This window comes from Macaca mulatta, chromosome 19, assembly GCF_049350105.2.
Source record: "Macaca mulatta isolate MMU2019108-1 chromosome 19, T2T-MMU8v2.0, whole genome shotgun sequence".
Taxonomy (NCBI): domain Eukaryota; kingdom Metazoa; phylum Chordata; class Mammalia; order Primates; family Cercopithecidae; genus Macaca; species Macaca mulatta.
In genome coordinates, this window is record NC_133424.1 from 65,383,604 (window position 1) to 65,406,262 (window position 22,659).

The window sequence follows — 22,659 nt, forward strand, 5'->3', positions numbered from 1 at the left end:
ACTCAAGTGACCCACCTGCCTTGGGCTCTCAAAGTGCTAGGATTACAGGCACGAGCCAACACACTCAGCCCATACATCTTCTATATTTGTATTTTCACTTCATGTAAATAAAGATGCATGCCATGGTTATTTGGCACACAAACATGTAAAAATAAAATATGATATATATTCACCAACACTGTGGCAGGTTTCACAGTGTAAGAATATCAAAATTGCACTTTCTATGGGATTTTCATTATATCCATATAAATATTCTAAGGCAGAGTGTAGAGAGAATAATTCAAGTGCAGAGTATGATTACAGTTTCCCAAAATTGTATGTTGATTCCACAAAGAAAAAAAAATTGTTCTAGATCCTCCAACCTAAAAGACTGAGTGTATTGTTATTATCTGTTATGAAGTATCCTACTGAGGTAGGATAAAACAGCGTTGGTACAAAGAATGTGATTTGCTCATAGTTATAAGAAAACGTTGAATTTTTTTTGGCAAAACATTATGTCTGTGACACATTCTTTTTTTTTTTTTTTTTTTTTTGAGACGGAGTCTCGCTCTGTCGCCCAGGCTGTAGTGCAGTGGCGCGATCTCGGCTCACTGCAAGCTCCGCCTCCCGGGTTCACGCCATTCTCCTGCCTCAGCCTCCCGAGTAGCTGGGACTACAGGCGCCCACAACCGCGCCCGGTTTTTTGTATTTTTAGTAGAGACGGGGTTTCACCGTGGTCTCGATCTCCTGACCTTGTGATCCGCCCGCCTCGGCCTCCCAAAGTGCTGGGATTACAGGCGTGAGCCACCGCGCCCGGCCCGACACATTCTTAATAAAACTATAGCAAAATGTAATTCCAGCAATTAGTGTGAATTCTACTAAAAAAAAAAACAAACCAAACCAAAACAAAAAACACGGTATTCTGGTTCTTCTGACCACGCTCTCCATTCCAATAACTGTTATCTCTTCGATTTCAAAAATAAGCCTATTTTTCATCAATCTCTGCTATAAAACAGCTATTGCCATTCAATAGAGAAAGTGGCAACCATTTCCCCTGCACTATTCCTATCACATATATGTCACTAATAACCTATTACATATATGTCACTAATAACTTATTACTCTCCTCTCATAAAAATTCCAGTGTCCTGAGGTCTTGGCCTACTCAATGCAGGTAGAGCCTGACTTCCCTAAAACCCATGGTGTCTCTCAGAAGAGCACCTTGAACACAATCAGTATGATGATTGATAATCATAGTTTTACATTATTTTCTGCTCCTAAACCATGGTCTCTCAATTGAGAGAAGATTTAACTTTATAAGGCAGAGTCCTCCTTCTTCAATAAACATAGATAAAAATTATCCTCATGTAATGAAGTAGGCCTTTCCATACTGCGTTTCTTTCCCAGACAGGCACCATGAAAGGTGATTAAGGATGCAAAATAGCCACAGATCCATAGTTCAGGTTGAAAGTCACAAACAGTACTCTTTTTAAGAAACCTCAAACAATGGAATGAAAGATTTTATAACCTGAAGGTAAGCAGCCATTTCCAAATGTCCTTCAACCTTTGAAATATATAATGTCTTAAGTTTTACCATATGGGGATGTGTAATTATCGTGCAGTTTATCATATTAAAAGTGAATCAAAGAACTAGAGACTGAGTCACTCTTTGTATGAATCCTCACCTACAGTTACAGTCTTAGAGTAAGAGCTTCAGGATACACATTGCATTTGTGTGGTTCCATCAAATATGTAGACTTTAATGCCTACAAAGCTGTGAGGCCTGAATAAAGCCTCTGCCACACACAGTACATTTATGTGATTTCTCATTATTATGGACTCTTGGATGTCTATTAATACTTGAACTCATGAGGAGTTCACCACAGTCATTGCATTTTCTTTTTCCTTTATGATGGAGTTTCGCTCTTTTTGCCCAGGATGGAGTGCAATGGCACAATCTTGGTTGACTGCAACCTCCACCTCCTGGGTTCAAGTGATTCTCCTGCCTCAGCCTCCTATATAGCTGGGATTACAGGCATGTGCCACCAGGCCTAGCTAATTTTGCACTTTTAGCAGAAATGGGGTTTCACCCTGTTGGTCAGGCTGGTCTTGAACTCGTGACCTCAGGTGATCCACTTGCCTTGGACTCCCAAAGTGTTGGGATTACAGGCGTGAGCCACCGCGTCCAGCCAGTCATTGCATTTTCAAGGAATCTCTCAGGAATAAATTCTCTGATGTTGTCAAAGGAATGAATTCTAACTGCAAAAGTTACCACCTTCATTTGTAAGGTTTCTCCCCACTATGAATCCTGTGATGACTTGCAAGGTTTGAACTCTGACTTTAGAACTTTCCACACGTTATATTTGTAAGGTTTTCCACCAGTATGGATTGTCTGATGGGTAGTTAGGCTTGAACAGATACTAAAGGGTTTCCCACACTCATATGGTTTCTCTCCGGTATGAACTCTCTGATGCCTTTCAAGTTTTGAAGTTTGACTAAAGGCTTTGCCACACTCACTACACTTGTAAGGTTTATCTCCAGTATGAATTCCTCGATGTCTTGCAAGGTGCGAATTCTGAGTGAAGACCTTCCCACACTCATTGCATTTGTAAGGTTTTTTTCCACTATGGATTGCCTGATGGGTAGTTAGGCTTGAACGGACACTAAAGGCTTTCCCACACTGATTACACTCATATGGTTTCTCTCCAGTATGAACTCTCTGATGCCTTGCAAGCTTTGATGTTTGACTAAAGGCTCTGCCACATTCACTACACTTGTAAGGTTTATCTCCAGTATGAACTCTCCGATGTCTTGCAAGGTGTGAATTCTGAGTGAAGACCTTGCCACACTCATTACACTTGTAAGGTTTTTCGCCAGTATGGATGACCTGATGGGTAGTTAGGTTTGAATGTTCACTAAAGGCTTTGCCATACTCATTATACTTGTAAGGTTTCTCTCCAGTATGAATTCGCTGATGCCTTGAAAGGTATGAATTATGCCTAAAGACCTTGCCACATACATTACATTTATAAGGTTTCTCTCCAGTATGAATTCCCCGATGTCTTGCAAGGTGTGAATTCTGAGTGAAGACCTTGCCACACTCATTACATTTGTAAGGTTTTTCTCCAGTATGGATGACCTGATGGGTAGTTAGGCTTGAATACACAGTGAATGCTTTGCCACACTCATTACACATATAAGGTTTCACTCCAGTATGAATTCTTTGATGATTTGCAAGGTGTGAATTTTGAGTGAAGACCTTGCCACATTCATTACATTTGTAAGGTTTTTCTCCAGTATGGATGACCTGATGGGTGGTTAGGTTCGAATGTGCTCTAAAGGCTTTGCCACACTCATTACACTTGTAAGGTTTCTCTCCAGTATGAATTAGCTGATGCCTTGCAAGGTGTGAATTACGCCTAAAGACCTTGCCGCATTCGTGACATTTGTAAGGCTTTTCTCCGGTGTGAATTACCAGATGAATAGCTAGGCTTGAACGAACACCAAAGGCTTTGCCACACTCATTACACTTGTAGGGTTTCTCTCCAGTGTGAATTCTCCAGTGATTTGTAAGGTGTGAATTTTGAGTGAAGACCTTGCCACATTCATTACATTTGTAAGGTTTTTCTCCACTGTGGGTTGCCTGATGGATAGCTAGGCTTGAACGAGCTCTAAAGGCTTTCCCACACTCATTACACTTATAAGGTTTTTCTCCAGTATGAATTCCTCGATGTCTTGCAAGGTGTGAATTCTGAGTGAAGACCTTGCCACATTCGTTACATTTATAAGGTTTCTCTCCAGTGTGAATTTTCCGATGTTGTGAGAGTTGTGAATTTCGACTAAAGACCTTACCACACTCATTACATTTGTAACGTTTTTCGCCAGTATGGATTACCTGATGGGTAGTTAGGTTTGAACGTGTTCTAAAGGCTTTGCCACACTCATAACATTTGTAAGGTTTCTCTTTAGTATGACTTCTTTGATGACTCACAAGGTGTGAATTATGAGGAAAGACTATGCCACATCCACTAGATTTGTAAGGGCTTCTCCAATTATTTGCTTTTTGCCCCTGTGTGAGTAATAAAGAAGAGATAAAATCTTTGAGATACTTGTTAGAAATGTGCGTTTTGACATTATAAGGCATTTGTTGAAGTGATGAAACTGAGGAACTATTGTTGAAAGACTTCTCAACCTGATTACATTCATAAATTTTCCCTTCATATTCAAAAAGCTGCAGTTCAGGCAGATGTGACTGAAGGCTTAATCCAAGCTGATTTTTAATAAGCTTGTTTTTTGCATCTCTTTTATCATGTTCCTCTCTTCCATGAGTGAGATTGCCTTCTTGGGTCATAAGCACTCCTTTGTAATTTCCTTCAGCATCTCTGCATTGATACTCAAGGTCATGCGTATTTTTCTGGACTTCCCTGAAGGAACAGCCTTCAATGTCATGGCTTTCCTGTCTTTCCAACATCACTGTTTGGAATATTTCTCCTTTATTACTCTTCCCTTTGTGTGGTAAATCTTTCATTAAAAATTCAGAAGAGAGAGCTACAAGATATAAAGATCCGTAGGTTTCCAATTAATTGTAGTATGTAAACAAGTATTTTACACTGAAAAACAATATTACACCAAAAGCAATTCTTATACTGAAAAGATTTATGAAACTTCAGAACAATAATATTCAATTTTTAGGAACACAAAAAAGAAAGAGGATTGTTTAATAAAGAAAAGTTGATTCCATGTAATTCAAGTTAATAGCATGGAAGCCTAGTTCCCAACCTACAAGACTGTAGCCAGCAAAGCAATCGTTCAGTAATAAAGGAGAGACAGTCTTCCCCAGACAAACAAAGCTAAGGGAATTTACCATGATCAGACCTGTTTTACAAGAAATGATAAAGGGAGTTCTTCAAATCCAAAGAAAATGACACAATGTAACTGTTACACTAATATTAATATCATAATCATGGTGTGCAAACCATTTATATATTTACTAAGAGGGCCAAAAGATAAAACTATTAAAAATAAGCACAACAATTTGTTAAGAGATAGGCAGTACACAACATAAATTGTGACATAAAAAATTCAAAATGCAGGGTGAGAAGGGAATGAATACACACAGAGGTTTTAGTTTCTTTTTTCTGCAATCAAAGGTAAGTTGATATTGATTTGAGATAAACTGTTAAAAGCTATAGGGTGTTTTTGTAAGTCTTATTTTATGGTCACCACAAAGTAAAAGCCTGTAATAGACATATTAATAATAAAGAGCAATGAATTAAAACATACTGTCATTTTGTTACTTCTTTTCTAATTGTTTTCTAACTCCTCTCTGGCTTTCTTTCTTACTGTCTTCCTTTGTGCTTAAGTGATTTTCTCTGGTAGTATAAGTCCTTACCTATCAATAATAACATTAAATATAAATGGACTAAATTCTCCAATTACAAGAGAGAGGCCTGCTGAATGGATTATAAAACACAGCTAACTATATGTTGCCTACAACAAACAAACTCACTTCACCTATAAGGATATATGTAGACAAAAAGTGAGGAGATGGAAAAAGAAATAAAAAAAGAGCAGCAATTAGATAAAACAGACTTCAAGTCAATAAGTGTAAAAAGAGACAAGGTCAGTATATAACGAGAAAAGGATCAACTTAGCAAAAGGATATAACAAATACATACACACCCTAATATGTAAACCTAATGTTAATAAATCTAAAGGCAGAGATAGGAAGCAATACAATAATATTAGAGGACTTCAAAACACAATTTTTGTTAATGAATAGATCATCCAGGCAGAAAACCAATTAAAAAAAATTAGAGTTAAAGTATACTGCAGACTAAATGAACTTAAAAAAGACTTTTTTTTTTTTTTCCTATTTTAAACAGATGGGATCTCCCTGTGTTGCCCAGGCTGTTGTGCAGTGCTTATTCACAGGTGAGTTAACAGTGCACTGCAGCCTTGAATTTCTGGCCCTAAGCATTCCTCTCTCCTCAGCCTCCCAAGTAGCTAAAATTACAGGCATGTTCCATGCCCTAACAGACACTTACAGACCATTTTATCCAACTGTTGCAAAATACATATTCTTCTCATCAGCACGTGGATTATGCTTCAGGACAGATTATATATTAAAACACCAAACAAGTCTCAATAAATTCAAAAAAGTCAAAATTGTATCTAGTATCTTTTCTGACCAGAGTAAAATAACACTAGAAACCAACAAGAAGAGCCTCAGAAGATACACAAATATAGCTGGGCACAGTGGCTCACGCCTGTAATCCCAACATTTTGGGAGGCCAAAGTGGGCAGATTACCTGGGGTCAGGAGTTAGAGACCAGCCTGGCCAACATGGTGAAACCCTGTTTCTACTAAAAATACAAAAATTAGCCAGGAGTGGTGGCACATGCCTATAATCCCAGCTACTTGGGAGGCTGAGGCAGAAGAATTGCTTGATCCCAGGAGGTGGAGGTTGCAGTGAGCCAAGATTGTGCCACACACTCCAGCCTGGGTGACACAGCAAGACTCTGTCTAGAAAAAAAAAAAGAAGATACACAAACACATGGAAATTAGATGACATATTCCTGAACAGCCATTGAGTTAATGAAGAAATTAAGAAGGAAATATAAACATTTCTTTCCCTTTTTTTTTTTTTTTTTTGAGATAAGGTCTTGCTCTGTCACCTACCCTGGAGTGCAGCTCAAGTGATCCACCCACCTCAGTCCCCCAAGTAGCAAAGTCCACAGGCACACGCCACCATGCCCAGCTAATTTTTGTATATTTTACAAAGACGGAGTTTGGCTATGTTGCTCAGGCTGGTCTCAAACTCCTGAGCTCAAGCAATCTGCCCGCCTCAGCCTCCTAAAGTGCTGCGATTACAGGCATGAGCCACCACCATGCCTGGCTAAAAATTTCCTGAAACAAATTAAAATGCAAAATAGCACAATCTATAGGATACAGAAAAAGCAGCAAAAAGAGGAAAGTTTGTAGCAATAAACACCTATATCAAAAAAATAGTAAGTCAACAAATAAAGTACCTAATGATACACCTCAACTAGAAAAGCAAGAACAAATCAAACCCAAAAGTAGTAGAGGGAAAGGAATAATAAAGATCACAACAGAACTAAACAAAATAAAGACTAAAAACACAATATCTAAGATCAATAAAATGAAAAGTAGGATTAAAAAAAATTTTTTTTTGAGATGGAGTTTCGCTCTTATTGCCCGGGCTGGAATGCAGTGGCGCGATACTGGCGATACCACAACCTCTGCCTACCGAGTTCAAAAGATTCTCCTGCCTCAGACTCCTGAGTAGCTGGGATTACACGCATGTGTCACCACACCCAGCTAATTTTGTATTTTTAGTAGAGATGGGGTTTCTCCAGGTTGGTCAGGCTGGTCTCAAACTCCCGACCTCAGGTGATCCACCCGCCTTGGCTTCCCAAAGTACTGGGATTACAGCTGTGAGCCACCACACCCGGCCTAAAAATATTTTTTTTAAGAGATGGGGTCTACCTCTCTCACAAAGGCTGGAGTACAGTGGCCCAATCATAGCTCACTGCAGCCTTGAACTCCTGGGTTTAAGTGATCCTCCTGCCTCAGCCTCCCAAGTAGCTGGGACTACAGGCATACACTACCATGATTGGCTAATTTTCATTTTATTTTTAGAGATGGGGTCTCTTACTATGTTGCCCAGGCTGTTTTGAACTCCCTGCCTCAAGCAATTCTCCTTCCTCAGTCTCCCAAGTTCCTGGGATTATAGGCGTGAGGCACCATGCCTAACTTGAAAAGTAGGTTTTTTTAAAAAGATAAGCAAAATCAACAAACTTTTAGCTAAATTGAAATAAAAGGTCAGGAGGAGGTACACCCAAATTAATAAAATCAGAGACAAAACAGAAAACATTAGAACTGATACACAACGGACCATTAGAGACAATTATGAACAACTACATATAAACAAATTTTAAAACCTAGAAGAAAGGGATGCGTTTCTGGACACATACAACCTATCAAGATTGAACCATGAAGAAATAGAAAACCTGAAGACACCAATAACAAAATTGAAGCTGAAAAAAAAAAAAAAAAAATTCATGTAGAAGAAAAGCCCAGGATTGAATGAATTCACTGCTGAATTCTACCAAACACTTGAAGAATAGTTAATACTGGTTACGCATGTTGGCTCATGCCTATAATCCCAACAGTTTGGGAGGCTAAGATGGGAGGATTGCTTGATGCCAGAAGTTTGAGACCAGCCTGGGCAACACATCAAGACCTCAGCTCTACTAGAAAATAAAAAACGATTCGGCCAGGCACGGTGGCTCATGCCTGTAATCCCAGCACTTTGGGAGGTCAAGGCAGGAGGATCACCTGAGGTCAGGAGTTCAAGACCAGCTTGGCCAACATGGTGAAACCCCGTCTTTACTAAAAATACAAAAATCAGCCAAGTGTGGTGGCAGACACCTGTAATCCCAGCTACTTGGGAGGCTGAGGCAGGAGAATCGTTTGAACCTGGGAGGCAGAGGTTGCAGTAAGCCGAGATCACATCACTGCATTCCAGCCTGGGCAAGAGAACGAGACTCCATCTCAAAAACAAACTAACAAACAAACAAAAAACCCCACAATTAGTTGGGCATGGTAGTGTGCACCTGTAACGCCAGCTACTGGGGAGGATGTGGAGGGAGGGTCAGTTGAGCCCAGGAGTTTCAGTTTGCAGTAAGCTATGATTGTGCCACTGCACTCCAGTCTGGGTGAGAGAGAGAGACAGAGAGACTATCTCAAAATAATAATAATAATAATAATAATAAAGAAAGAAAGAAAGAAAAGAAAAAATAAAGAATACTAATTCTACTCAAACTATTTCAAAAACTGAAGGGAGCACATATTTCCAAACTCATTTTACGAGGCCAGCATTACCCTGATACCAAAATACAGACAAGGACACAACAACAAAAAGAAAACTATAGGCCAATACCCCTGATGAATATACATGCAAAAATCCTTGACAAAATAGAATTAGCAAATAGAATTCAACAACACATTAAAAAGACATTCACCATGATCAAGTAGGATTTATTCCAGGAATGCAAGGATAGTTTAACACACACAAATCAATTAATGTGATTCATCACATCAACAGAATCAAGGACAAGAAGCATATTATCATTTCAATAGATGCTGGAAAATGACTCAATAAAATCAATATCTCTCCATAATAAAAAGTCTCAACAACTTGTGTACAGAAAAAACATACCTAAGCATGATAAAAGCCATATATGACAAATCCAGAGGGAACATAGTAAACAGGAAAAAATTGAAAGCCTTTCTGCTAAGATCTGAAAGACAAGGATGTCCACTTTCACGACATCTATTCAACATAGCACTGATGTTCTAGCCAAAGCAATTAGGCAAGAGAAAGAAATAAAAAACATACAAATTGAAAAGGAAGAAGTCAAAACATACTTCTTTGCAGATGACATGATTTTATATTTAGAAAAACCTAACAACTCCACTAAAACACTCTTAAAATTTAGCAAACTATATAGAATTTGGATCTATATGTCTGAGAACTGGGCATCAGATAGAATCAACTACAGAAGGAAACACCAAAGGACATCAAACAACCTTTTTGTAACAGCCCTCCCTGTGCCACATAGAGTCAAGGAACAAGAGTTCTCAGAAGCTAGATAACATTGTCATCCATCATGATAAAGACTTTGCCTTTGTCTGTTTGAGCTGCAGCACCATTGGAAGGTGAAAGGATATAGTACAAGTCTAAAGGACAGACAAAAGGGGGCAAATAAAGATTTCTGTTCAGAGGTCACAGGATTCAAATTTCTGTTCTCCCATAGAACTCTCAAATTTGCATAGAGTTTCCTAAACACTATTTAATAAGCGGCATTTTCTCTACCCATCCGAACTCTTACCTGTAATTACGGCTTTGATCCATTCCCATCCATCTGGGTTTCTTGCTATCTGTACTTGGCTCTCCACAGTGAAAGGCTCCTTCCCTTGCTCCAACATAGAGATAATACTGAGGTCAAAACAAGAGATTCCTGCTTATGAAAAGAAAGGAAAACAATGGGCTGTAGAGTCCCAGTCCTATGTTTCCAGAGTCCCAGTCCTATGTTTACATGAGGAGGGAGGACTTTACAGCTGTATCTGAAAAAACACTTCAAAAATTCATCCACTAAATGCTTCCTTATAAATTGTTAGGAAACACTATAATATGCAAATATATAGCTCTCATCCCAAAACCACTAAATCAAAGCATGGGGATAGAAAACAGGGAATTGGATATTTTAAAAGTCCTGAAACCCTCCAGTGATATCGGGAAGAGGACAATTAAAATCCAGTTTCCACATTATGGAGACTTTCATTTTTGAGTCAACACAGCTTCAGTTTCAGCCAAGCAATGCAGGAGCTCCCAAGAGACCCACATGGAAAATGAAAAGATACACAGGGGAAGATCCTGACTTCTGGAAGAAAGTCATCCTCACCCAGGGAGGCCAGGTTCCTATAATTCTCCAACATCACATCCCTGTACAAAGTCCTCTGAGCGGGGTCCAGGCATGTCCACTCCTCCTGAGAGAATTCTATAGCCACATCCCTGAATGTCACCTGTCCCTAAAATGAAAAACACATTCACCAAGGGGATATGAAGAAAGTTCCAAACTTCACATAAAATGAGAAGGGAAAATAGATGAAACTGAAGTGAGTGGGACAACATCGAAGTTGTGATATAATAAAATATACATATGGTCTTCATCCCCCTTTCCTGACATACATCTCACTTGGAATCTCTGGAGTGATAAGTGCCTTTGTAAGCTAATAAGATGACTGGTGGCTGGAGGCCCCAAGATAGTTTCAGAATGGGGGGTGGTTACCAGAAAGACCAAGGCAGGATTAGAAAGTTGGGACTTCGAGCCCCATCCCCCAACTTCCCCTGAGGGGATGGGGGCTGAAGGCTCAGTTGATCACCAATAGCCAAAGATGTAAGCAATCATGCCCACGTAATGAAGCCCCCATAATAACCCAAAAGGACAGGGCCTGAACAAGTTTCAGGATAGGGAAACACATGGAGGCTCTGAGAATGCCCCCCAGACCCCCAACAAAGACAGCACTCAGCCTCCCAAGTAGTTGGGATTACAGGAAAGCACCACCATGCCATGCTCCTTTTCCCGTACCTTACCCAATAGACTGCTTACATCTGGCTGTTCATCTGTATATTCTGTAATATCCCATATAATAAATGGGTCAATATAAATAAAGTGTTCCCCTGATTTCTGTGAGCCATTCTAGCAAATCATTCAAACCTGAGGAGAGGGTCATGGGAATTCATGATATATAAGCCAGTCAGTGAGAAGCAAAAGGCCACTTGTATTTGCAGCTGGTATGGAAGTGGGTACACTCTTGTGGGACTGAGCCCTCAACCTGTGGGATCTGATGCTATGTCCAGGTAGATAGTGTCAGAATTGAACTGAATAGGAGGTCACTCAGCTGGTGTCCAGTGCAGAACTGCTCGCTTGGTGTGTGTATGGGAAAACCCAGGACATCTGGGATCGTGTTCTCTGTTGTGAGAGTACAGTAGGAGAAACTGGGTCTGTTTTCACCACATTCTCACACACACAGGTATTTTTGGGCAGAATGTTTTCTTAATTCTGTCTTCCTATACTTTTCTATAAGAGGTTAGGATAGTCTTTAAATCAGTGTTGATTTCTCAGTTTGGTAGACAATACAAAAACTATACAAATATACAAATAAAAAACCAACACCGGGTTATCTTTATTGAAGTGTTATATATTATGTCTGACACACCGAGTGATATTCAGTATCCAGATGATCTACAGCGTGAGTGATGTCTTACGAGATGAAAATGTGTACAGTGAATTTAAAGAAAGACAGGTTAGAATCTAAAAACTGTGATGATCATCGCAATGACAGATGTTTCTGAGCACTTCCCAAGTGCAAGGCATTATTCTACTTATTTATTTATTTACTTACTTATTTTTTTGAGACAGAGTCGCTCTATCGCCCAGGCTGGAGTGCAGTGGCATGATCTTGTCTCACTGCAACCTCCACCTCCTGGGTTCAAGCAATTCTCCTGCCTCAGCCTCCCAAATAGCTGGAATTACAGGCACCCACCACCATGCTTGGCTAATTTTTGTACTTTTAGTAGAGACGGGGTTTTACCATGTTGACCAGGCTGGTCTCAAACTCCTGACCTCAGATGATCTGCCCGCCTTGGCCTCCTAAAGTGCTGGGATTATAGGCGCAAGTCACCGTGCTTGGTCTGGCATTATTCTAAATAAATGTCTTGCATGTACTAGCTTGTATATGAATATGATAGCCCATGAGAGAAAGATCTGTTCCCATCTTACTAACAGATAAATATATAACAGATACTCTAAGAAACTTGCGTCAAGTCAAAGAGCTAAAATGTCAGAGCAAGCACCTAAATCCAGGTGTCTGGGAATAAGAATTAAACCTAAAGAATCAAATAGTTGGCCAGGCCCGTTGGCTCATGCCTGTAATCCCAGCACTTTGGGAGACCGAGGCAGGCGGATCATGAGGTCAGGAGATCAAGACCATCCTGGCTAATACGTTGAAACCCCGTCTCTACTAAAAAAATACAAAAAATTTGCTGGGTGTGGTGGCAGGCACGTGTAGTCCCAGCTACTCGGGAGGCTGAGGCAGGAGAATGGCATGAACCCGGAAGGCAGAGTTTGCAGTGAGCCAAGATTGCGCCACTGCACTCCAGCCTGGGTGAAAGAGCGAGACTCTGTCTCAAAAAAAAAAAAAAAAGAATCAAATAGTTAAGTAAAAGAACATGAAAAGTACCTAAATGAGCAAAGTTGAAACAAGTTCATGAATAATATGGAACTTCATAAAAGGTAACTGCATATATACACATTTATTTATGCCCATAATATGTTACTATTCTTACTATTAAATCATTAATGTGATAGTTGAGACAAATTTAAGGGCACAGAAAATATTTAAGATACAATTTGAATTGCTAAAAAGCACAAAACTTATTTGAAATCACGATGCGTAGGCTAGGTGCGGTGGCTTACACCTATAATCCCAGCACTTTGGAAGGCTGAGTCAGATGGATCACCTGAGGTCAGGAGTTCGAGACCAGCCTGACCAACATGGTGAAACCCTGTCTCTACTAAAAATACAAAAATTAGCTGGTGTGATGGCGGATGCCTATAATTCCAGCTACTCGGGAGGCTGAGGCAGGAGAATCGCTTGTACCCGGGAGACAGAGGTTGCAGTGAGCTGAGATCGCACCACTACACTCCAGCCTGGGTGACAGAGTAAGACTCTGTCTCAAAAAAAAAAAGAAATCATGACGTGTGCTTAATAAAAAAACATGCACTCACATCACATATACACAGTTTAGTAATAACAACAGTGAAAGTTAAAACATCCACTCTCTCCTCATTCAGAGAAGGCTCCAAAAAAGATGGAGAATGAGCTATCGATCTTTCCTAACATGAAAACACGTAAATTTTCAAAATCTGCAGGCTAAAATGTCACAACAAAACACTCACTGAAGGGCCGGGCATGGTGGCTCATGCCGGTAATCCCAGCATTTTGGGAGACCAAGTGGGCTGATCCCTTCAGGTCAAAAGTTTGGACCAGCCTGGTCAACATGGTGAAACCTTGTCTCTACGAAAAATATAAAAACTAGCTGGGCATGGTGGCATGCAACTGTAGTCCCAGCCACTCTAGAGGCTGAGGCAAAAGACTTGCTTGAGTCCAGGAGGCAGGGGTTGCAGTGAGCCGAGATTGCACCACTCCAGCCTGGGTGACAGAGTGAGATTCTGTCTCAAAACAAACAAACAAACAAACAAAACCCAAAAAACATTCACTGAAAAATTTTGTTTTTTTTTTTTTTTTGAGACGGAGTCTCACTCTGTCGCCCAGGCTGGAGTGCAGTGGCGCGATCTCGGATCACTGCAAGCTCCGCCTCCCGGGTTCACGCCATTCTCCTGCCTCAGCCTCCTGAGTAGCTGGGACTACAGGCGCCCGCCACCGCGCCCGGCTAATTTTTTGTATTTTTTTTAATAGAGACGGAGTTTCACCGTGGTCTCGATCTCCTGACCTTGTGATCCGCCCGCCTCGGCCTCCCAAAGTGCTGAGATTACAGGCGTGAGCCACCGCGCCCGGCCAAAAATTTTGTTCTTAATGTTATAACAATCTATAAACACATCTCTATAGGACTTGAGCTGTCTCTTGACACAAAACTGACAACACTGTTTCCCCACTGAGACAAGAGGGAGGGTAGAAGACTGGACAGGAAAGGTGATGCTTTACGTCTTAGGACATAAGCTGCAAGTTTGTTTGGAGTTACACTGTAAAACAGATAAATACAACATATAATGTTTAAAATAAGAGAAACAGGGCCGGGTGTGGGGGCTCACGTCTGTAATCCCAGCACTTTGGGAGGCCGAGGCGGGCGGATCACAAGGTCAGGAGATCGAGACCACGGTGAAACCCCGTCTCTACTAAAAATACAAAAAATTAGCCGGGCGCGGTGGCGGGCGCCTGTAGTCCCAGCTACTCAGGAGGCTGAGGCAGGAGAATGGCGTAAACCCAGGAGGCGGAGCTTGCAGTGAGCCGAGATCGCGCCACTGCACTCCAGCCTGGGCGACAGAGCGAGACTCCGTCTCAAAAAAAAAACAAACAAACAAAAGAGAAACAGGGCCGGGTGTGGGGGCTCACGTCTGTAATCCCAGCACTTTGGGAGGCCAAGGTGGGTGAATCAGTTGAGCTCAGGAGTCCGAGACCAGCTTGGGTAACATGGTAAAACCCTGTCTCTACAGAAAATACAAAAATTAGCCAGGCATGATGATGTGTGCCTGTAGTTCAGCTACTTGGGAGTCTGAGGCAGCAGGATTGATTGAGCCCAGGAGGTAGAGGTTGCAGTGAGTCGAGATCATGTCACTGCACTTCAGCCTGGGTGCCACTTTGAGACTCTCTCAAAATAAATAAATACAATAAATAGAGTATTTAATAATTGGTAAAAACAGGCCAGGCACGGTGGCTCACACCTGTAATCCCAGCACTTTGGGAGGCCAAGGCAGGTGGATCATGAGGTCAGGAGATCGAGACCATCCTGGTTAACACAGTGAAACCCCGTCTCTACTAAAAATACAAAAAATTAGCCAGGCGTGGTGGCGGGCGCCTGTAGTCCCAGCTACTTGGGAAGCTGAGACAGGAGAATGGCGGGAACCTGGGAGGCGAAGCTTGCAGTGAGCTGAAATCACGCCACTGCACTCCAGCCTGGGTGACAGAGCAAGACTCCGTCTCAAAAAAAAAAAAATTGGTAAAACAAGAACATGGTTCTATCCTCTCTAATGTGAAAGAAGTTCTGCTCCTATAACTGAACAAAATAATAACCATTCTCACCTAGCACCCGCTACACAATGGTCCCTGCAGAAACATCAGTCTCCATTCTATGGGTTTTCTGAGAATAGTTCAATGATTCTCCTGCATTTTCCATTTAGGTTGATTTCATGTATTAAAATAGATGATGGGATGAAAGAATCTTCTGTCACTGATGTCTGTCAGTCTAAAATTCCCATTCCATTCCCAGTCATTAATAAGAGTTTGAGGTTGGAAATGCAGTGACTCACTTGGTCAGCTTCAAATGTAATATAAATGAACCAGAAAAATTTTCCCTTATTAGCCTTATTTTACAGAATTTAGCAGGTATTTGTGCACATTAGCACGTGACTTCCACATGCAGCTTCTCTACTCCTGGTCCACAGAGAGCTGATAGAGCATCCAGATGTGGCCCCTGAACAGTCCCTGCTGCCCAACAGCACTGACACCACGGGACCCTCACCCCGTCTCCATCCATGTCTGGTGTGAGCCCTTCCCAGGCCCATGCCCAGTGCCGCCTCTTCCCAAGTTCATGTCACTGGGTCACAGGAGATAGAATCTAAGCAAGATGAGAGACTGAGGGAAGGCACAGGTGAGTGTGAGCAAACCTGTCAGGCAGGACACTTCAGACTCAGAAGATTCCCAACTTCAAAGAATGACATTTCAGCAAGAAATAAGAGACAGAACAATCCACTGATAATATTATTTTACCTGGGTGAGAGCCATGCCCGACTTCTCTTTCCTTCCTCTTCCTCCTCTTCCAGCGTTCCTCCTTAGGTAACAGGAAAGTGCCTTTAGAAGTCAATATTGAATATCCAAAATGTGCTGTTTATTGCTCAGAATCAACACATCCTCTTCCTATGGCACAATCACACACACACAGGGAAGACCTCACCCTGTGGAAAGACGGTCTCAGCTGCCCACTGCACCAGGGCGATGCAGGGACAAGAAGCTCCTACGGGAAGACCAGTAAGTGAGTTTCTGACCCCCTTCTTCAGAATCGGCTCTCCTGCTGGAGAAGCCCACACACACGCTGCAGCAATTGGGAGGTGGGCTGGACTGAGCTCTCCCATTCAGGGCACACACCCAACCCTGACCAAACCCCATGCAGAGAACAGCTTCCCTCACCTCTCTGGCCTCAGAAACGAAAGGTAGAGGCTGAACGTGGTGGCTCATACTACAATCCTAGCACTTTGGGAGGCTGAGGCAGAAAGATCAATTGAGGCCAGGAGTTTTTTTTTTTTTTTTTTTTTTTTTGAGACGGAGTCTCGCTCTGTCACCCAGGCTGGAGTGCGGTGGCCGGATCTCAGCTCACTGCAAGCTCCGCCTCCCGGGTCCACGCCATTCTCCTGCCTCAGCCTCCCGAGTAGCTGGGACTACAGGCGCCCGCCACCTCGCCCGGCTAGTTTTTTGTATTTTTTAGTAGAGACGGGGTTTCACCGTGTTAGCCAGGATGGTCTCGATCTCCTGACCTCGTGATCCGCCCGTCTCGGCCTCCCAAAGTGCTGGGATTACAGGCGTGAGCCACCGCGCCCGGCCAAGGCCAGGAGTTTAAGACCAGCCTAAATAACATAGTGAGACACCATTTCTCTTAAAAAATAAATAAATAAATAAATAAATAAATTTAGCCAGGCACAGTGGCTAACGTCTGTAATCTCAGCACTTTGGGAGGCCTAGACACAGGATCCAGAGTTCACGGGAGAGTCCCGCAGGTGACACGAAACTGTGCAGGTGGGGTTCAAAGCCATGAGCTGAGTTGATAAGGAAAGGCAATGAGTGTGGACAGAGAAAAAAAGTGGCTGAAGGACTAAGCCCATATTCAGAGAACAGAAAGTTCTGGACACACAAGAGGAAAGCACAATGTGATCAGGGAGGCAATAAGAAAATTACAACAAATAGTTGGGTGCAGTGGCTCACGCCTGTAATCTCAGCACTTTGGGAGGCCAAGGCGGGCGGATCACGAGGTCAGGAGATCGAGACCATCCTGGCTAACACGGTGAAACCCCGTCTCTACTAAAAATACGAAAAATTATCCAGGCGAGGTGGCGGGCGCCTGTAATCCCAGCTACTCGGGAGGCCGAGGCAGGAGAATGGCATGAACCTGGGAGGTGGAGCTTGCAGTGAGCCGAGATTGCCCCACTGCACTCCAGCCTGGTTGACAGAGCAAGACTCCGTCTCAAAAAAAAAAAAAAAAAAGAAAATTACAACAAACAGATGTGTAAAGCTCAACGGGATGTTCTAAAAGCCAAGAAAATAGAAGAGAAAGTGTTCAACTGTGCCACATGCTACTGACAGGAATGGAAAGATGACAGGACATTAAACATTGAATTTCAAATGGAGCTGTCAGTGGTAAATGAAAAAGAACGTCAGTGGTATATGAAAAATAATGTTGGGTATGCAAGCTTGATTTAAGCAACAGTTCAAGCAAGAACTGAAGGCAAGAATTAAACACAAAGTAAAAAAAAAAAAATTGTAGTGTATTGTGTACTTAAATGGAGCATAGAAGAGGGGTACTTACTACAGAGTGAAATGTAGTTTAGAGTTTTTTATCTTTATTTTTTGAGATGAAGTCTCACTCTTTTCACCCAGGCTGGAGTACAATGGTGCGATCCCAGCTCACTGTAACTTCCGCCTCCCAGGTTCAAGTGATTCTCCTGCCTCAGCCTCCCAAGTAGCTAGGATCACAGGCACATGCCACCATGCCTGGCTAACTTTTGTATTTTTAGTAGAGATGGTGTTTCACCATGTTGGGCAGGCTGGTCTCGAATTCCTGACCTCAAGTGATCCACCTGCCTCAGCCTCTCAAAGTGCTGGGATTACAGGCGTGAGTCGCCGTACCTGGCCAATTTAGAGTATTTTTTGTTTTAAAGATGGAGTATAGAAGAAAAAAAGACTTTATTCTGTGTGCGTCTTTTTTTTTTTTTGAGACAGGGTCTCACTCTGTTGCCCAGGCTAGAGTGTGATGGCATGAACATGGCTTACTGTAGCCTCAAGCTCTTGGGCTCAAGCGATTCTCTCAACTCAGCCTTGCAAGTAGCTGGGACCACAGGTGCAAGCCACGATGTCCAGCTTATTTTTTTCTATTTTTCGTAGACAAGGAGTCTTGCTATGTTGCCCAGGCTTGTCTTGAACTCCCGGACTCAAGCAATCCTCCCACCCTGGCCTCTGAAAGTGTTGGTACTACAGGTGTGAGCCACTGTGCCCAGCCCTGTGTACGTGAATTAATGGAGAATACCACCCCCTGGGTACAGGGATGAATTCCCTTGAGGTTAAAATTTTGAAAGCTTTACGGATTGAGAAGAAAAACAAAGTTAAAATTGATGGCATGCATATTGTCCTGAGACTGTGAGTGAGGCTGGCACGTGGTGCACAATTGCAGGCTCAGCAGCAGCCAGAAGTAGGAACAGGCCATTCCCAGTCACTACTGAGTGGGTGGGCCACTTGGAGGTCTTTTCCTTTAGTCTCTGAGATAGGAAAATACCCAACTCTACATTCTGCTCTCATATTAAACACAGAATACTTCACCTCTAGTCACTAAAATGTGTGTGTGGCTTTTCCCACAATGACCAGAGGACTCCCAGGGGACTCCCAGCTCGGGGCATGAGGCGGGGGTCCTACAATTTCACTCAACTCTGACATTATCTACAAGAAGACAGCATAGGCCGGGTGCGGTGGCTCATGCCTGTAGTCCCAGCACTTTGGAAGGCCAAGGCAGGTGGATCACTTGAGGTCAGGAGTTCGAGACCAGCATGGCCAATATGGCAAAACCTCGTCTCTACTAAAATACAAAAATTAGCTGGGTGTAGTGGCGCACACCTGTAATCCCAGCTACTTGGGAGGCTGAGGCAGGCAGGAGAATCGCTTGAACTCGGGAGGCAGAGGTTGCCTTGAGCCAAGATTGTGCCATTGCACTCCAGCCTGGGTGACAGAGTGAGGCTCTGTTTCAGAAAGAAAACAAAAAAAAAAGGCTGCATGATGAGGTGCTACAGGTTCAGAGCTCAGTCTAAAACTGTCCCTTACTTCAGACACAGTATGCAAGTGGTAACTGTCACTTACACTTTTGAGTAACCTGATAAATACTGTGGTTCTCTTAACCCCTCCTCTGCTTTCACCTTCTAGGACAGCTCTTCCTTCTGACTGTTCATCTGTATCCTCTGTAATATCCTTTACAACAAATGTGTAAACTAAGTGAAGTGTTCCCATGAGTTCTTTGAGCTGCCCTTACAAATTAATAGAACCTGAGGTGGTTGGGAGGGGGATGTCAAGGGAATCCCCAATGTATAGCTGGTCACTCAGAAGTTCAGGTACCAGCGTGAGACTTGCAACTGGCACCTGATTCAGGGGCAGTTTCGTGGAACTGAGCCTCACTCAGTAGGATCTGATGCTAACTCCAGGTACAGAGTTTCAGGTACAGAAACCTGTCTCCAGGTACAGAGTTGAACTATAGGACACTCAGTGTCTGATAAAGATTGGTTGTTGGTGGGAGAAATCCGCACACATTTTCCTGAGTGGAGGTGAGACATTGTGTAGAATGTGCACTGTTGTATTGAGTGCGACAGGAAGGAAAACCAAAGGAAAAATACTTTTTCCTCTTAGTTCATACACTCGTCCACACCCTACCTTATTCCAGGAAAACGGAAGTGAGTGGACTCAAAACTAAATGAGCGAAGTCACTGCACTCTGGTTTGAATAGTGATTGCAAATGAAGCTATGCACTAATACTAATAATTGTCAAATGCATGTCTTACACATTTTACGTAAAGGAGTTTCTTCAATTCTCATTTGCAGCTGCATAATTTGAGTAAACATATTTTAAATGTGTTGCAGTATTATATACCAAGAAACCAATGTCACAACGTAACCATCACATTTAATCAACGCACCACTCACCTGGCCCCAGGGTCTCTCTCTTGCTTCCATACTGTTTCCCTCCCTCATTCTCTACATAGGTCTCACTCTCACATTAGCTTATTTTTTATTTTCTGTGTTTTTCCCCTGGTTCTTTGCGTGTCGTTTTGAGCCCCTCCCATCTCCTGCTGTTTCTCCCCTTCTTCCTCCTCTTGTACCTGTTCTGTCCCATTCTGGGGCCTTGTTTCAACTCTGATTCCTATTTCTCCCCAATTTTTTCATTGTCCCCAAGTCCATATATTTCTGCCCCTTTCTTCTCCCGTCTCTGCTCTCTCTGTTAAATCTCCTCTTCCCTGCTACACCTCTGCCTCACTCTCTGGTACCCCCAGATCCCAGGCCTCCGCCTACTGTGGTTCTCCCTCTGCTCTCCTAGTCACTGGCGGGCCCCTCTTGCTGTCCCAGCACCACGCTGCTCTGTCTGCCCTGGCTCCAGTTTCCTCCTCCTCTCCCGGACTGTCTTGTCTGAGGAGCCTCCCACTTTCTGCCCCTCTCCCTACCTTGCTGTCCTTCATCTCTCTGGACATCGAGCTTTTCTCTACATTTCTCCAATTGCTTTTCTCCTGCCTTCTCAGTTCCTTCTTTCACTCTTACTATCTCTGCAAATCCCTCATCCATCCTCTACTTTGCCATTTGTTTACGGGTTCCCCTCATTCTTTCCTCTCAGTTTTTCTACTTCTCTCTCTGTCTCTGTCCCTCTCTCTATCTCCTAATCCCCTTGGCCCACACATTCACAGGAGGGTTTGGAGTAAGACGCCTGCATCTTGGAGGAGCGCATTTTCCAGGGGCTGGAGCTGGGCAGGCAAGAACACCGGGTGTCACAAGGCAGGCCCCGGGCACCTCCCCAACGCGGGCGCAGGGGAAGCGGTGACTGCGAAGGCGAGGCCTGGGGAGCAGCAGGGCCCGGCACGAGGAGGAGGGAGGTGGGGGGCGACGGTGCCTTAGGGAGAGGGGTGGCGTCTACAGGATCCCAGGACCAGGCAGAGGACGCGGCCTTCCCCGGACTGGGGCTGCGGCGCTGCGCTGCAGGGTCCGACGAGGACGAGGCTGGGAGGTGCCCACGGCGAGAATCCACCTCGCGGGTGAGGACTTTAAAAAACCCGGGGCGGGAGGAGGGGTCAGGAAAGGGTTTTAAGCGGGAGGAAGACGCGAAAGGCCGGGGACAGGGAGCAGCCTCAGAGCGACTTCAACCCAAAGGGAAGCGACTCCGAACCCACACCTGGGGTGGAGGGGCGCGGTGCGGGGATATTAAGGTCTGTAGCGAGCCCGGGAACTGGCTGCGGAAACAGGGCAGGGCGATTCGCAAGTTTAATCCATACTGAGGGACACTCACGCTCGGCGGCGTCACCTCCACCCAGCGCGATCCGCTTCCGGAACTGCAGAAAACTGCGCGTGCGCGGAAAAGAGCCCGGGCACTCTGGGGGCGGGGCCTGGGCGAGAGGCGGGGTCTGCGGACGAAACGCTGGGGCGGAGCCGGGGCGGGGTCTGCGCTTCTCTCTGCCGCCCTCGCCCGCAGTCTGATTTTTCCCGGTTTGGAAATGGTGGAGTGTTCACCGTGTCCCGGGCAACAGCGTTCCAATTTGAAGCAGTTTTAAGGTGAAAGAATACACTTATGTGAACCCCTTATGATAGAAACCAAAATGATTTCCTCTTACCAAGTTGAAAACGGTTTATGTTAAAATTGTTTGCCGGCGGGTTGGACCCAATTCTGCTAGGGAGTCTCCTGCAGCTCAGAAACGGGGATCTGGGATTCGGGGATCTCGGTCTAGGAACTGGGATCTTAGTGGAGGATTCACGAGGCACAGCGATTGGATCCAGGAATTCCTGCAATTAAAATGCATTTAATTTAACTGAAATGTCCTGAAATTATCTCTGAGGATGATGCAAAGTAGAATGGGAAATGCAGCGTCTAAAATCCGTCCTACCTGGACGGATATGCAATTTAATGCAGTAGCCCATCAGAACCTCCTTTGCATTTCAAATCCCCATTCTCCCCAGTGGAAGAGTCAAGCCTGTGCTCAATTCATGGGAAAGTTAAGGCCCCCGATAAGTTAGATCACTAAGGGCTGCTTTATTGTTCTTTAAAATATATATTTTTATAAAGATGGGGGTCTCAGCCCAGGCTGGTCTCCAACTCTTGTCCTCAAGCAATTCTCCTGCCTGGGCCTCCAAAAGTGCTGGGATTACAGGAGTGAACCACTGTGCCCAGTCAACTGCTCATTTAAACCATGCAAATTTTTTTTTAAAATAGAGATAAACTGCATTATTTTTGCTTATATTCGTTATTACGTTCCACACTTGAAATTAACCACAAACAACTTTGACATAATCTTTCTTTGCATCAAAATATGCTTAAGTCAATAATTTCTAAGTATGTAATTTCAAAGT

At 43.4% G+C, this 22,659-nt stretch overlaps 1 protein-coding gene and 1 long non-coding RNA gene across 8 annotated transcripts; both read right to left on the minus strand.

Moving 5' to 3' along the window:
* Nucleotides 1–1,465: 1,465 nt before the first annotated feature.
* Nucleotides 1,466–21,649, minus strand: ZNF347 (zinc finger protein 347). 7 transcript variants are annotated; one of them, XM_015124790.3, is made up of 5 exons: nucleotides 21,605–21,649; nucleotides 16,078–16,138; nucleotides 10,470–10,596; nucleotides 9,897–10,025; nucleotides 1,466–4,527 (listed from the first exon to the last, which is right to left on the minus strand). In XM_015124790.3, exons 2-5 carry the CDS (start codon nucleotides 16,090–16,092, stop codon nucleotides 2,279–2,281), a joined length of 2,520 nt encoding a protein of 839 aa, XP_014980276.1. In that variant the 5' UTR covers nucleotides 16,093–16,138; nucleotides 21,605–21,649; the 3' UTR covers nucleotides 1,466–2,278. The 7 variants fall into 7 exon arrangements, with proteins under 7 accessions (XP_014980276.1, XP_014980275.1, XP_077837376.1 ...); XM_015124789.3 differs by having other exon boundaries at nucleotides 9,897–10,028; XM_077981250.1 differs by having other exon boundaries at nucleotides 21,491–21,649.
* On the minus strand, nucleotides 5,745–7,837 carry LOC144337305 (uncharacterized). Its single transcript, XR_013410278.1, has 2 exons — nucleotides 6,536–7,837; nucleotides 5,745–6,228 (listed from the first exon to the last, which is right to left on the minus strand). It is a non-coding gene; the product is annotated as an uncharacterized LOC144337305 (long non-coding RNA).
* Nucleotides 21,650–22,659: the final 1,010 nt, after the last annotated feature.